Raw genomic sequence first — 17056 nt, forward strand, 5'->3', positions numbered from 1 at the left:
TGGAGACTCTCCCCCTTTTTTCTATTCCCTCCCCCAGTTTCTGTACCCTCATCCATCTATAGTTATCCAAAGCTAAGATCCCATCTCTCTTGCTTCACTTCACTAACTACTATCTCCTTTTATCTTTGCTCTTGACTTCCAGGATATAAAGATACTAAAGACATTCTTATCTTTTACAAAAATACCCCCCCTTTAATAAAAAACAACTCTCCCTCACCCCCACAGCCCAGCCCAACCCTCCATACCACATAATGTTAGTTCCTTCCCCTGCTGGCTTTCTGTGGTTTATAAGATAACTAGAGTCTCGGTGCACAAATTCGTGCACGGGTGGGGTCTGGCCGGCCCACCCTGATGGGGGCTCATCAGGCCAGGCCAGCCAGGGGTAGGGGCCACAGGCAGTTGGCTGGCCAGCCCTGCCCCCGATCAGGGTGTTGGGGACCTATCGGGGGCCAGGCTGGCAGGGGGCGGAGGGCCAATCAGGGCCCGGATCAGGCTGGTTGGCTGCCGCAGTGCGTGCCATAGCCACTGGTCATTCCGGTCGTTCCGGTCATTCTGCCGTTCCGGTCGCTGGGCTTTTATATATATAGATATGCAGAAATCTGGTGCCTAGTTGTAGGGTAATCTGATTGGAATATTTCATTGGAGAGCGCTAGATGTCAGTATTTTTAGATCTTTTCTCTAGAGCTGGTCAGATTTTCTAGAGAAGACTCTTCCAAACTCCTGGCTGCCATATCCTGGGGCTGAATGGGTGAGGGGTGGGCATTAGAGGGAAGGATCTGTTTCCAATAAGCAAGTTTTTGCTAAGGCCTCATGTTGTCTGTACTATTCTCATTTGTTATTTAACCTCACTCTGATTTTACCACAGGCCTATATTGACCTGACTCATCTTGAGCTCTCTAACTTAGTGGTTCTTAAATGGGATGGAGATGGGGGTGGGATGTTTGGAAATGTGTAGGGTTTTGGGGATTGTAACAGAAACTGTTGGCTGGGTGCTAAAAGTTTTGTAGTTCTAATGACTGCAGGAGCAATTGTTTTCCTCAAGATATTAATAGCTCCCCTTTTGAAAACAGTGGAAGTTTATTTTATTTATTTATTTACTTGTTTGTTTATTATATAAGATGATCAGGTTCACAACATTATAATTCAATATCTGTATACACTACAAACTGATCACCCCTAAAAGTCTAGTTATTATCTATCACTGTATAATTGACCCTCTTTACCCTTTTTGTCCAATACCCACCCACTTCCCCTCTAGTAACCACCAATCTGATCTCTGAGTTTGTTTTAATATGTTGGTTCTTTTTTAAAAAAAGCAAAACAAAAACAGTTAGTTACTTACTAATTAGTACCTTTGACTTTGCTGCTCTTCTTTAATTCATGCATGCCAGTGATGATTTTGATTTTATTAGTATTTTGAATTGGAAACTCTTTTCTGAAGCTTTCTTTTAAGCAGGTGGTTAGAGTGGAAGCAAGAAGACTAGTTAGGAGGTCACTGCAGAAGTACAACAAGGAGTTAGTGGTTGGTTGAGAGTAGAGAAGGACAGAGGATGCAGGAGGGGTTTTGGAGGCAGAGACCACATGATTTAAAGATGGATCGAGTGGAGAACTAAGGAAAAGGAGGAATCAAAGGTGGTCTTAGGTTTTGTCTTCAGTTGACTGGGTGAGTGATGGTGCCCTTTGCTGAGATGGAGAAGGCTAGGGTAAGGAGCTGATTCTGTATTGAGCATGTTAATGAAAGATACCTGCATCTGCGTCCAAAGAAAATGTTGATTTTTTCCCCTTAGATACCCATTGCCTCTTTAGACCTGGTTGTTATTCAGCTATCGTGCAAAAAACACTTAATTATTGGGCATATGCTTCTGTATCCCTCTTTATTGCTGCTGTTCACCAACCTTATTTGTTGAGGACTTTGGGACTTGGCTTGTCTATCTCACTTCCTAGCATAATCATGGGCAGCTGCAGGGGCTCTGTGAGCAACTTATCCAAGTTACTATCTTCAGGGTTCTCTGACCTGTAGCAAGCCAGCAGAGACAGCATGATACAGTGGTTTGGAATCTTAGTTCCCCTACTTCCTATCTGCATAATTGAAAACACTGCTTACTCTTTTGTGTCTCATTTTCTTCGATTGTAAATTGGGTATAATGGTATCTGTACACTTGGAATTTTGTGAAGATTAAATAAGATAATAATGTAAATTATTTTCTGTTAGTAATTATAAATGCCTGGCACGTAGTGAACATTCTATAAATGTTCTCTATTAAGATTATCAGTATTTAATTATATATATATATATATATATATATATATATATATATATATATATATATATATAATTCTTTTAGTTAAGCAACCCTTTCAAATGCTACACCTTGAACCTTGCCTCCTTAAGTTAAACCTCTTAAATTTTTAAGTGCCAAAAAAGAGGCACTGATCATGATTTCCTAGTATGTTTCGTATAATTGTTTAAAAAAACAAAAAATAAAGCAAAGCTCATCCAATTCCAGCGGTTCTTATTTACAAGTATACATCCTATTCACCAAGCGGGCTTTTTCAAAATGTCTGGGCCTTACTTCTGGGAGTTTGAATGGGATGGGTAAGGGTGGAAATAGGGGATAGCATCAAATACCTCCATTATAATAGTCCTCCCTTCGATTTCTTTTCGTTAATAACCCCCTTGCTTGGCTCCTTTCCTCACCAGTCTCCCCTCCATTAATTAGTATCTTAAGCTACTTCTCATGGCCACCTTTAATTATGTTCTCATTCTCTTTTTATCTTGCCCCATTTGCTCTACTAACCTCTAACTTCGGATGAATCCAGTCCAATCTGCCTCCATGTAGGCTGCTGAAAGCCACAGTTTTTGAGCTATGTGAGATTCTTACATGTGCTATTTTGTTCTTTAATCTTTACTATTCATATTAGAATACCTGATCGTACGTGACAGAGTAGGCATATGACTCTTTTAATTAATAGTCATTTCAAAAGTGACTTCAACTCTCATGTAATCCAATTAACCAGGATCTCTTGATTCTATCAACTATGTCTAATTTATTTTCACAATGTTTTGAGTAGCATTAATGATATTATTAATGTTTCATAAATGAGAAAACCAAGGTATAGGGTGGGAAAATAGTTTGTGGCATCAGCTTGCGGGCATAATTTTTTTTTTTTGAACTTTGAAAGATAAGTTATAATGGTCATGTATTAAGAAACCTTTCTTCTCCACATTAATTCTGTCTTGTGGGTCAGTATAATGGCTTTAGCCTCACTGTTTTTAAGGAATTTGTGATGAATTGTTATTTTTTAAATTTTCTTTTTGAGATGTAAAATGTCCTGACCAATTCTAGTTTATAAATTTTGGGGAAGATTTAGTGTGTGTGTGTGTGTGTGTGTGTGTGTGTGTGTGTGTGTTTTAGTAGCAATAGTAGTAGTAGTAGGTGATCATCTTTGGCCTTGGTTTTTAACAAGAATTTTGAAATTTCTGTTACAACTAGCAAACTTCTCTTCCAGTTTTTATTCAGTTTTCCTTTATTCCCTTTGGAACTAGTGGACATGACCCAATTATTTTTTGAGAATTCATTTCACAGAACAGTGTGTTAAAATATTTTTATTCTTCTAATCAAGTTCAATGCGAGAACTGGCAGGCATCCATAGCTTCAATTCTTAACATGCAAATATTTCTATTCCTTGGTTAAGATAATGGCTCCATTATTATACTTACTGGTTCTGGAATAGCAGGATATGCTCTGAGGAACATAGCTACTTTATACGTAAAATAAATGTTTTTTTCTCTTTAAGCATTTTATCTTGATTTTGTTAGTCATATAACTCTCTAACAGTCATCTTTGAAGTATATAATAGTATGGTAAAACTATAGTAGAAGAAGAATACCATATATATTGGATATTAAGTTTATTGTTGAATTATATTTAAATTATTACAAAATTAAACATGACTTTTTGCTACATCAGAATTTCTTAATAAAAAGTTGATCCAGTACCTTCACTTGTTTGATTTAGTATGCCATGTGAGTCTTAGTAAATTGACATTTATTTTGAAAATACATTATGGCTAAGTTATGGCTGAGAGATAAAATATGTGTAGTAGGTTAACTCGATGATTTTTACTTTGAAAGTATTATAGAGATGAACATAGATGTTTCTTAAAATGTCTTAGGTGTTTAAAGTATAATACAGTTCTTTTCCTATATTTGATTAAAAAAAAAAAAAACCCGATAATTTGTGGGGGAATGGAAAAGAAAGAGAAAGGATGAGTGGGGTTGAGGTGGGTGGGGCATATTAGGTTCAGAGACCTGCCATAGCAGAGCACCACAGACTGAGTGGCTTAAAACAACAGAAATTTATTCTCTCATAATTCTGGAGATTAGAAGTCTGAAATGAAGGTGTTGGCAGGCCATGCTCTCTTTGAAGGCTCTCTAGGAAGATCCTTCCTTGCCTCTTGCTTCCTTCTGGTGGTTATCACAATCTTGGCTTGTAGACACATCACTCTAATCTCTGCCTCCGTTGTTACATGTTGTTCTTCTTCTGTGTCTCTGTGTCCAAATTTCCCTCTTCTTTTAAGGACAACAGTCATATTGGACTTAGGGTTAGTAGTGCCCACCCGAATCCAGTAGGTCCTCATCTTAACTTGATTACATCTGCAAAGACCCTGTTCCTAAATAAGGCCAAATTCACAGATTTAGGACAGATGTAAATTATGGGGAGACACTATTCAACCCAGTACAGAGGGTTCTAAATTTAATTTATATTTTGAGATTTAAACCAACACACTTTATATAAAAGCAAACAGGTAAGATACAGTTTATGTAAAAAGCATTTTCATTTGCAGTTATATTTACATACATGCTTCCCCTAGGTAACTAGTATTTTCTTTCTTTTTTTAAAAAAAAGCATTTTTTAAAATTTGATTTTAGAGAGAGAGGAAAGGGGAGAGAGAAAGAGAGAGAGAGAAACATCCATGGAGAGACAAGCATCAACTGATTGCCTCCTGCATGCATCCTGATCAGAGACCGAACCGGAAACCTGGGTACGTGCCCTGACGGAGTGGAACCTGAGACCTTTCAGTGCACGAGACAACGCTCCAAGCAACCAAGCCACACTGGCCAGGGCTCTAGTGTTTTCCATTTATGTAGCAGAGATTGCATTAAAGAAATATTTGGTTATGAAATATCTATTTATATAGATGTGGGACCAGAAGACTTTCCACACAGCTCAATATTTATAGAACCAGCTGGACTTTTCTTGAGCTCCACTCTATTATGAGGAGCTTAGTTGTAGTGGAGTGACAGTGAAGAGTGATTGAGGAGGGAGGGAGGCTGGAGGAGTGAAGCAGGTGGTCTCCAGGTTTCCTCATCCCTGTTTTATCCAGACTTTTCTGGAGCGTTTTAACTGCTATTAGAATAATACCTTTGTTCTTATTTATTTTAAACCCATGACACTTAACATTGCCTGATGCTGATTTACTGAGTGAGGAATGAATTAATAAAAGAATGGTGTGTGTGTGTGTGTGTGTGTGTGTGTGTGTGTGTGTGTGTGTGTGTTTCCATTGAGGGGTTGTCAATAGAGGCAGGATGTGGTGATTTTTCATTTAGTAAATGAATTCTCCTCAGTCCTTTTAAAAAAGCCAATTGATGGCATTCTTCACACACTATTCTATACTTTGCTTTTTATTATAGTATGCTATTCTATATCAGTATACAAATGTTATAATTGCATAATATTCCATTGCACAGATATACTATAACTTACTTAACTAGTCTTCCTTTTTTATTTTTAATTGTGATAAATACATATAGCATAAAACGTACCATCTTAACCATTTTTAGGTGTATGGTTCAGTATTGTTAGATATATTCACATTATTATATAACCAAACTTCAGAAATTTTTAATATTGCAAAATCAAAACTCTATACTCCTTAAACAACAACTTCCCACTTCTCCCTCCTGGAAACCACCATTCTTTCGATTTCTATACATTTTAGTTAGTCTCCCTTCCTAGTTGTTTTTATCTTTGCTCTTAAAAACAATGCTGCTGTAGCCTTAGGTACGTGTCATTTTGCACGAGTAAGTATCTCTGTAAGATGAATCCCTAGAATGAAATTGCTGGGTAAAAAAGATTTTCACATTTCTTAGTTTTGATATATTGCCAAAATTATTGCTCCAATTTATATTCCCCCAGCAATGTCTGATGTAGTAGCTGTTTAAGTATGTTTCAGTAAAGTTAGCATGTCAGCCAGACTGAATAGGGAACCTGGGAAAGCATGGGCACTGTGGAGGGAAGTTAGTGCTGCTGCGTGGTGCAGGAGCCTGGGCCCTCCCACTGTGCTACCTCTACTCTGCCTCGTTCCGCACGGATTACTGAGCATCCCGAGATGCAGTGTCCATACCGCATTCATTTTAAAAATTGCCTAGCCAGTGTGTTCAGTGGTTAGAGCATTGGCCTGTGGACCAAAGGGTTGAGGGTTCAATTCCCATTGCAGGTTCCCTAGACCCGGTAAGGGCTCCTGAGAGAGGCAACCAATCAATGTGTCTCTCTCACCTCTCTCTCTCTCTCTCTCTCTCTCTCTCTCTCTCTCTCTCTCTCTCTCTCTCCCCTCTTCCTTCTCCTCCTCCCTCCCTTCCACTCTAGAAATCAATGAAAAAAATATCCTCAAGTGAGGATTATAAATAAATAAATAATAAAAAGAAAAAAATTTCCCACATAGTGTAAGCTATTTGAGTATTAGTAATATGGTATATCTAATAGAGTGATTGGAATACCTCACTTTGCAAGTGGGAATCACAACTTAATATACATGGTAGGGGCAAAAGTAGGTTTACAGATGTGAGCATGTAAAACAAAGAGTTTATTCTTGTATTGTTATTTATTAATTATTGTATTATTTTCTTTACAAACAACTGTACACCTACTCCCCCCCCCCCGTATGTTCAACCCAGCCGAAAATTTCCTTAATTAAAAAATTTTAAAGATCTGAAATGAATGGATGCCTTGCTTAAATAAAATATTTTTAGTAGAAAGAAAAAATTAGTAGAACCCCTTTCTAATGAGCTCTTCTGAAGAGCTCCACTCTATTATGAGGAGCTTAGTTGTAGTGGAGTGACAGTGAAGCGTGAGTGGGGAGGGAGGGAGGCTGGAGGAGGTGAAGCAGGGGGGCTCCAGGTTCCCTCATCCCTATTTTATCCAGAACGATGACCTACAGGTGGCTCGACTTCTTTCCTTACAGCAGTGAGTGAGATGAGCGAATACTAATGTATAATCAGCCTCTGATAACTCATGTCGCAAGTTTCTTTGTAGGATACTAATGTTTGAAACTGGTGTTCAATTTTATTTTTTTCTGTGAAGTAAATTTACTATAAAATGAGGCGTAACCTCATGGAGATACCACTGTTTTTCCTTAGAGTGTACACATAGGTTTTGGCTCAATGACTTTTTATCTGGAGATTTTCAAAAAATGTAACATCTTTATTTTCTTATTTTAAAATGAAAATACTTAACATGTTTTTGTAATATTTGCATATATTATTCTAAAGCAGAATTTGAAGGGCTCTGGGACTCACTTCCTAATAATGATCAGTATTAATAGTTTGGGATTCATTCCCTTAGGCTTTTTTCAATGTATTTATAACATATAAATGTTATTTCTTATTTAAAAATATGTAATCGTACTATATACACTGTTTTATGATTTTTCTCTGTTTACTTGATAACAAGTCCTTTTTGGGTTAGTGTATAGAAATACCCTCCATTCTTTTAATGGATTTATACTCTTCCATTATGTCATAATTTTCCTATCCATTCTTCTATTAGTGAACATATAAGTTGCCATAAACGTCCTTTATGCATATCTCTTTGCCTATGTGGACAAATGTTTCTGTAGGATAAATTTTAAGAAGTAGAACTTCTGGATCAAAGAGTCTGACCATTTTATATTTTAATGGTTGTTTGGGAGCTCTGCAAAATGTTATATCAATGTCCTGATTTTTATAGGAAATAAAGTTCTGAAGTTGCAGAAGTTTTAGCTAAGTGTTGTATCATTATTAATATATACCAGTTTTTCTAATATAAGGTTCCTAGTAATGTGAAAATCTTTAAAATGACAGCTGGTTTATTCTTACAGTGATGGAATGGGGGGACGATATTAAAGCAGTTATGGAAGATGAAGCAGTAATGCTGGTGAATCATCAGGCAACAGGAGATGTGTGTACTCTGATGATGTGCCTCCAGGACAAAGGGCTGGTAAGCCATCCTGATGGCAGAAGTAGACAGCAGAAAGGGGAGGTTAACAACCAATTCAAGTACCTTATGGTTTGGAACATAGACTTTAATATGTATATTTTTCCTGAAAATTTAGAAAAACTTAAAAGAACAAATATATAATTCTGAGTTACTCCAGAAGAGGAATTTAGAGACTTTAAAAAAAACACACAAAAAATGGAGATAATGTGAATTGTATCTCCATAAAGCTGTTTTGTTAACAAAGTTAACATGGTTAAAGTTGGGGGCTGTCTTGAGGTGAAATGGTAAATTGCCAGTGTGAGAAATACACACACAAAAAGCAGTATTCCTTAAGACAGAAGAATAAAGTTGGTCAGTGAATTTGGGGATCTTTAGCCAAAGGAAAATAAGGCAAATACTATTTTGGATTTCATTTGTAAAGCATATTGAAAGGAAAATATCAGACTCATTTTATTTAATGTTGCTAAGGCTCTGTGTGAACTGTTGATTTACATTGCTTCTATTGATAACTAAAATAGATTTATATACTGGATGGGTTTAAAATAAATTGTCTTTAGCATGGAAGGAATTATCACCTTAGGAGAAGTTAACGAGGTTCTGTTCATAGAAAACGAAATAAATAGAAAGTATATAAAGTTAATAGAGCCAATATTTGGCCTAATAGTAAATAAACAAATTAGTAGGAATTTATTGAGTACTTCATATTCATGGTCAGTGACTATAAATATAGAATACCATCCTATGAGACACTCTTCTACTCTTAAAGGAGTTAACAGGCCAGTGGTAGGTGGAGGGAGGGTATAGCAAGCAATACATAATTGCACAGTGAGAAATATTCAGTGGCAGGTGAGCTCACAATGTACTGGATGGATATAGAAAACTCTGTGGAGGGAAGAGGACATAAACTTGACCTTGAAGGAGAATTTAATAAGGCAAAGTAATGAAACAAGGGCCTTGTTCTTTAGGGAAAGTCTTGGCCAAATACCAAGGCATGAATAAGACTGGGGTGCTTAGATCCTAGAGCTTTTGATTCAGTAGTCTGTTTTTCTTTTTTATCTGAAAAGCAGAGGTATTATCTTGCTGGAATATGGAATAAATTTAGTCCTTTCTTCAATTCAGAATCTTGAATTGTTAAAAAAATATCACTGTATAGGTATGTTTGCACTAATAGTAATATTTATTGCCTGTCTCTTAAATTCATAATGTTAAAATTTTGTAAAAATTAGTTTATTTGGCTTTGTATAAAAAATCCCCAATTACTATTTTTATTCTTACTGATATGATAATTACACTTATAGTGATTATTCAGTGTCCTTAATTAGTTTTGAATCTCAAAGAATGATTCAAATGGTCCATATAAATATGCCTAACATTATTACTCTAACTCCAGTTTGACATAGATGATAACTGTATTAACCAGACATAGTTAATCTGAAATTCACCAATAATGTGGACAAAAGAAAGTTTTCTTTGTAAAAAGATTTCAGTTAGTTTGTCTTAGGTTCTGTTCAGAGTAATTTTGTTTTCTGATTAGTTATACTAAACATTTTTTATGATCTGATATTATTGAACAATTTGAAATCTTAAGCATTTTAAAATCTTCTTTCATAAAGGAGTAATTGAGAAATACAGAGCAGAAAGTATTATAATCTTTACTTATTGCCTTATAAGTTAGGGCAGTATTAATTTATATTTACAAGTAGGATTGTTTACTGGATTTATTTCATACTCCATGGTACATTCAAAAGAAAGTACTCTCAACACTTAGAGAGTTGTCTAGACTATAGACAACATTTAATTATTTCTTGTTTTTAAATATTTTAGGTTGTTGCTCAAATGATGTGGTTGATGGATCATATTTTTAAGTACACAAACTTTGGAATTGTTTCTCTAATTCATGGAGACTTCTTTATAAGACAGGTAAGTAATGAGCTTCCCTCCGCCCCCCCTCCCCCACCACTACCACAGTGATAGCCTGATCAAACTGATTCTTTATTATATAGAAAGGCAAAACAAAACCAATTACAGCAGGTAAAGTCAGGGAGCGTTCCCCTGACTCTTTATTCCCTAAACCATTTATTTCAATCTGAGCTCGAGTACGCATAAGCATTAAAGTGCTGATTCTGTAAACATTCTAATCTCTACCCTCCTTCTCCCATCTAAACAGTACAATCAATGTTCAATAAGTACCTATCAAGCACCTGCCATATTCTCAGCTCCTCTACTTTGTAGTTATGTGAATTGGGCAAGTTATTTAAACTCTCAAAGTTTCCTCATTTTTCAAATGAGAGTAATAGGAACTCCCCTCATAGGGTTGTTGTGGGGATTAAATGAAGTACCACCTGTGAGGCACTCAGCACAGGGCCTGCTACCTTTGTCATCATATTTGTCATGATCACCACTATCATCATCTATATTATCACTATTATTTTTATTTACAAGTCACTGTTATATGAGGTATGTAAATTAGCAGTAGAGAAATTATTAAATAAGAGGGAATATTTTGAGAATTCATAGTAGGAAAAGTGAGTACATCAAATTTCTGTGAATCCAGAAAAACTTTAGAGGAAAAGATATTTGGTATACATATAGAGAATGAGTATGGGTTTGATAAAAGAAGGTGAATTGGGATTGAATCCCAAGCATTAGGAATAATTTAGTGTGTAGGAAAAAGTATCACAGCCTCTTATCAAGTCAGCACTACATTATAGTATTTCCCTGCTATATGCTACTAGTTTCACATAATTTATTTTCTCAGAAATGGGCAACTGAAATATGCAAGCATTTTTATGTTTGGTAATGCCACCCTTAGCCAGTGTTTATATATTTGGCAAATTAAACCAGTATTGTGCAGTACCTTACACATAATAAGTACTTAATGAATAACTAGTGAATCTAATTAAACCTTTTCTAAGAACCAAGCTGGAAGTATGTAAGAAAATTCTAAGCTCTGTGAAAATAGGTGTCATAAAACACATATTCTTTACTTCAGATAGTTTTATGTACAGAACACATTTTTGTTTTTCACATGCTATGCAATTATTTAGTTTCTTCCAGAAACACCCTTGGTTCTTCTGAGCAGAGATGAACAGATTATGCTCTGGAACCTCAGGGAGAATTGGAAGTGGGGATTGGCCACAAAGTTGAGACAAAATAAATAGTGACCAGAACAACAAAGAAACTAGCCTAATATTTCAGAGTATCTCAACAATTGAAGCATAGCAGTTTAGGGGAATCCAGAGAAAAAACGAGCTGAGCCCTTTGCATCATGGGAGTCTAAGGAAATTATTGAATTTGTAGTGTAGTATGGTATAATAAGTGATCCTAATATGATTCTCAGTTATCAAAAAGAGGCTAAGTTATACTAAATTATTGGTATACTTTGAGAGGATAAAAGTAGAAAATAATGCACTCGAAAGCATTTTTTATTACAATATAAAGTCTTGCATACTTAAAGACTATTTCAAATATCAGAGAGATTTGCAAATTCTTTTCTAGATAGTAACAAAATCTATAATATGGAAGGAGGGATGAGGAAAAGATATTAATGGTAAAGAAAATCTCTTGGGACTTTGCTACTAGATGATTTTGACAAGTTATTTCCAAGAATATTAAAAATATTTTACAAGTAGACTTGGGAACTTACATACTTGAAGCTTAATCATAATTCAATTCAGTAAATTAGTTAAGAAAATGTCTTACTTGTTTTGCATTTGGAATAATTTCAAGACTGAAAGCTTACAGATTATTTTAGGGAGCTTCTGTAATTGCGTTGGCTGGAAAATTATTAGTGAATTGATCATACTGGAAGGAAGAACCTTGGTAATATTTAGTTGTGGGTTTTGGGACTTTCTAAAATTTTTTCTGGATTCCTCTTTTCATTTTCTAAGTCATCCTCTTTCTTTCCCTAAAATCCAGTGCATCAGAGTGTCCTGTTAGCTTGACTTTCAAATTTTTTTCCCCCTGAATGTATCCACCTCTCATCAATGTACCATAGTCAAATGTCATCAAATTCCTTTGTCTGGACAATTGCAAAAGTCTTCTAATTTATCTCCTTAATCTTTTTGCCACTGGAGCCAGTAGATTCTTTTTTTTTTTTTTTAAAATTTATCTTTATGGCCCTACCTGCTTTGGCTCAGTGGATAGAGCATCGGCCTGTGGACTGAAGGGTCCCAGGTTCAATTCCTGTCAAGGGCACAGGCCCAGGTTGTGGGCTCAATCCACAGTTGGGGGCGTGCAGGAGGCAGCTAATCAATGATTCTCATCATTGATGTTTCTCTCTCTCTCTCCCTCTCCTTTCCTCTTTGAAATAAATAAAAATAAAAATAAATTATCTTTATGTTGAAAGTATTACAGATGTCCCCTTGGTTTGTTTGCTTTTTCCCACTGACCTTTGGTGCATTGGACGACACTCAACAACTGAGCCGTACTGGCCAGGGCTCTCTGAATATCTTGACCCTCTCTGTGCTCTTATTCTTTCTTCCTAACACTTATCGCCAGTTGAATTTTCACTCATTTACTATCTTCCCCACTTGAATAACCTCCATGAGGGTTGCTTACTTCTCTATCTCTGGTGTGTAGTGTTTCTGGGAAACCCCCAGGTGGGCTCGGGCTGCCTGTTGCAATGTCCAATAACGCAGGCAGGGTTGAATCATATCAGGCGTTTATTGAGAAGGCCAGCCAACCAAGAAGACAGGGAGCTTGTCTTGCAGCAAGGTGCAGGGGACAGGATTGTAAAGGGGAATGGCTAGGGTGAGGCCAAAATGCAGCTACATGGAGTCCCAGAGGTCTGCAGAGTTCAGCTATTGTTCTTGGTCATCAGGCGATGAGATGATGTCTTGACTCTTTATGGGGTTAGCCTGACCATGCTTAATGGTCTGCTTGCTTGCTGGGTACATTGTCCATTGTCCACAGTTGAGTCACCTCCTCAATCACTTTGTTCGTGATCAAAGGAGGTAAGCAGGTGCAACGGCCTAAGAAATGAAACTTAACCCTCTCTTCCCATATAAGAAATTTAACCCTCTGTTCACATATAAGTATATGTATTCTAGGATTTAAAAGTAATATGATTATTTTTCAGATTAATTCAGGTGCTCTATCTATCAGATTATAAGCTCTCCCCTCCCCCCCTCCCCCGCCCCGTCAGAAGGACATTGCCCGGCAAGGTGGAGGCACTCAGTAAACAGTCATGGAATTGATGAATGAATGAACTTTCAGGGGCAATTAGAGCATTTTTTTTCTTTAGAAAGAAGGGTTTATTTATATAATACTAATAGCTTCCTTTTACCACTATGGTCAAAATGGTGAAGGAAATCACCATTCTAGTCTATGATTGGATTTTACTTTAGAAGCTGTTACTACTATTTAATTGTATAGCAGTTTAATGTCAAATGTACCTATACTTATGTGTGTCTACCTTCTAGGGAAAATCTCATCGTGACCAACAGCTTCTTCTTCTCAGGAAGCACCTAGAAAATAATTACAGGAGCAGAGATCGAAAATGGATCGTTTTATTTCCAGAAGGGGGCTTCCTCAGGAAGAGGCGGGAAACAAGTCAGGCATTTGCCAAGAAAAAAAACCTGCCGTTTCTTACACACGTCACTCTGCCAAGGATTGGAGCAACACAGATTATTCTGAATGTACTTGTGGCGCGACAGCAAAATGGAAGTCCAGCAGGAGGAGATGTTAAAGAATTAGGTATGATGGTTGTTAGCATTTTTTGCCTTTGTTGGAATTAAGGATTTTCTGGAGTTTCAGATAACGTTGTTCTTTTCTATATTTATAATTTTTGTCAAATAGAAATGATACTCAGAGAGAAGATGAAATACAATTTTAAAGGTTGTTTCTATATACAAAGGTAGTTCATGCTTACAATAATTCATTCAAATAATACAGAAATGCATGAAGTCAAAGTTGTCTTTCCCTTACCTTACCTGTTCTTACTCCTTGTGATTCTCACTGCTACAGTTAAAGCTCCTGTAAATATATTTACACTAGAGGCCCAGTGCACGAAATTCGTGCACGGGGGGGGGCGTGTCCCTCAGCCCAGCCTGCACCCTCTCCAATCTGGGATCCCTCTCACAATCCAGGACTGTTGGCTCCCAACTGCTTGCCTGCCTGCCTTCCTGATTGCCCCTAACCGCTTCTGCCTGCCAGCCTGATCACCCCCTAACCACTCCCATGCAGCCTGATTGATGTCTAACTGCTGCCCTGCCAGCCTGTTTGCCCCCAACTTCCCTCCTCTGCCGGCCTGGTCACCCCTAACTGCCCTCCCCTGCAGGGTTGATCGCCTCCAACTGCCCTCCCTTGCAGGCCTGGTCCCTCTCAACTGCCCTCCCTTGCAGGCCTGGTGCCTCCCAACTGCCCTCCCCTGCTGGCCATCTTGTGTCCACATGGGGGCAGGATCTTTGACCACATGGGAGCAACCATATTGTGTGTTGGAGTGATGGTCAATCTGCATATTACTCTTTTATTAGATAGGATAGAGGCCTGGTGCACGTGTGGGGGCCAGCTGGTTTGCCCTGAAGGTTGTCCTGGATCAGGGTGGGGGTTCCCTTGGGGCATGGGGTGGCCTGAGCGAGGGGAACTGTGGTGGTTTGCAGGCCAGCCACGCCCCCCTGGCGACCCAAGCGGAGGCCCTGGTTATCTGGAATTTATTTACCTTATACAATTGAAACTTTGTAGCCTGGAGTGGAGCCAAGCCTCCTGCTCACTCCGTGGCTGGCAGCCATTTCTTTTGGAACTAATGTTTCTTCTATAATTGAAACTTTGTAGCCTGGAGTGGAGGCCTGGGCTGGCCAGGGTGTGCAGAAAGCTTTGCTTCCTCCATTGCTGGGGGCAACCCTAGCCTCCCGCTCTTTCCAGCTCCGTAGCTGCTGCCATTTCAGTTTGGATTTGTTTACCTTCTATAATTGAAACTTTGTAGCCTTGAGTGGAGGCCTAGACCGGGAAGGGCAGGCGGAAAGCTTGGCTTCCTCCATTGCCTGGGAAACCCAAGCCTTCCTCCTGCTCTCTGTGGCTGTAGCCATCTTGGTTGGGTTTATTTGCATACTCGCTCTGATTGACTGGTGGGCGTGGCTGGTGGGTGTAGTGGAGTGATGGTTAATTTGCATATTACTCTTTTATTAGGTAGGATTTTTGTGGAAGTATTTCTGTGGTGTAGATTCCTAGAAGTGGAATAGCTAGGGTAAAAGACATAGGGAGAGAGATGTGACTAATTTGTGAAACTAAAAATAGACATGCAAATAAAAGTAGTAATGAAATTTTTTTTCACTTATAAAATTTAGAAAGCTTTTTTGTTTGTCTTTAATACAGAGAATGAATTTAATACAGTTTGGCATTATTTAAGAACCTTAAAATGTTGATAAATGACTCAGTTACCCCACTGCAAAAAATTCTTATTAAAAGGAAATAATCTTTACTTTCAACAATAAAGATAAGTTAAAAGAAAAAAAAAAGAAATAGTCTGAAATACTGGCAAAGTTTATCACAGCATTATTTATAACAGCAAAAAAGTTGGAAATAGCCAGAAGGGAGATGGGATAGGTAATTATAAAGTATCCATACAGCAGAATACAACACAGCCTTTACAAATGATGTTTGTGTTTTTTTGGCTTGGAAAGATACTTATACACTCTAATGTTAATGGAGTGGGAGGAACATACAAATCTGGTGCAGACAATCTGAGCCCAAAGACAGAAACAATAAGGCAGTAGAAAATGAGTGAAAGATATCAAAATGTTAACTGTGAATTGTAACATTATGATTTTTTTTCTCATTTCTTTTTTTTTCTGTATTTTTTAAAATAATGAGTATACCAGTATATTACTTATATGGCCAGGAGAAAGTAAATCACACTCAAAGATGCAACTGCAAATCTTGGAGACAGCCTGGTGAATTGTGAAGATTTGCAGACAGTTTGTGCCAATAACATGAAGACTGTTATGAGCAAGTTTAAGGCACTATGGCAGTTCAGTGATAGAAGCTGAAAGAAACTCAGTAGGCCTATTTCCTTAGTAGCATTTTACTATTTTTTAAAAATATTCTTTAGAAAAAGTAAAAATAGAAATGATAGGCCCTCAGAAATATATATTTTTAAATGACAATAAGGACCAGACATAGAAATAATGCCTGTGAAATTACACTGAGTTTTCCTTTTATTATTTTTTTTTTCTAAGCAAATGCTTGGCAGACAGCTCTCTTCATCTTTCATCATCTATTAAGAAGACAAATTGGAAAGTCTTTTAATAGAAAAGGAAAGTTCAGAATAGCTTTGCTGCTAGAGAGACACTGTGGCAATGTCAGCCAAGCCAAAACTTGAAGGCAAAGGACTTCCAAATAGGATTTGTTGCACTCACTAAGACTGCTGTTTTTAAATCGTTTTACCCAGTCAGTCCCCTGTGATGTTGTAGATCTCAAATGTAGGGACAATTTTCATACAGATGACCAATGATGAAGAAAAATGTTTTGTTTTTTTCCCTTGGGAATGAGACAACTTCTGCTTATAACCAAAGCAAAGTAGTTTATTACTTATCTTACCTTAATTAAAATTTTTATTCTGTTTAGGAAAAATAATAAGATTCTAGAAAATTGTGTACTCAAAATCTAGTGTACTTGTATTTTACAATTTTTTTCTCTATGTTTTGGTATTATGTATTTTATTTTGTTGACTGTTCATATTAATTATTTAGTGGTTTATTCTATACAAACACACATGTCTTTGTGTCTGTTTAAATATGTAATCCATACACATTTCAAAGTTAAGTTGTGTCTGATTAAATGATTAGGTTTTCTTTGTT

General features: G+C 37.2%; 1 protein-coding gene across 3 annotated transcripts in view; it reads left to right on the forward strand.

Moving 5' to 3' along the window:
- Nucleotides 1–17056, forward strand: part of LPGAT1 (lysophosphatidylglycerol acyltransferase 1) — a 60456-nt gene that overhangs the window by 19684 nt on the left and 23716 nt on the right. For all 3 annotated transcript variants that reach the window (XM_079761356.1, XM_079761354.1, XM_079761355.1), the window contains 3 exons: nucleotides 8140–8258; nucleotides 10083–10178; nucleotides 13682–13955. In XM_079761356.1, the coding sequence (XP_079617482.1) occupies nucleotides 8140–8258; nucleotides 10083–10178; nucleotides 13682–13955 (489 nt within the window). The remainder of the gene's footprint in view (nucleotides 1–8139; nucleotides 8259–10082; nucleotides 10179–13681; nucleotides 13956–17056) is intronic.

Source organism: Cnephaeus nilssonii (genome assembly GCF_951640355.1).
Source record: "Cnephaeus nilssonii genome assembly, chromosome: 21".
Lineage (NCBI taxonomy): Eukaryota > Metazoa > Chordata > Mammalia > Chiroptera > Vespertilionidae > Cnephaeus > Cnephaeus nilssonii.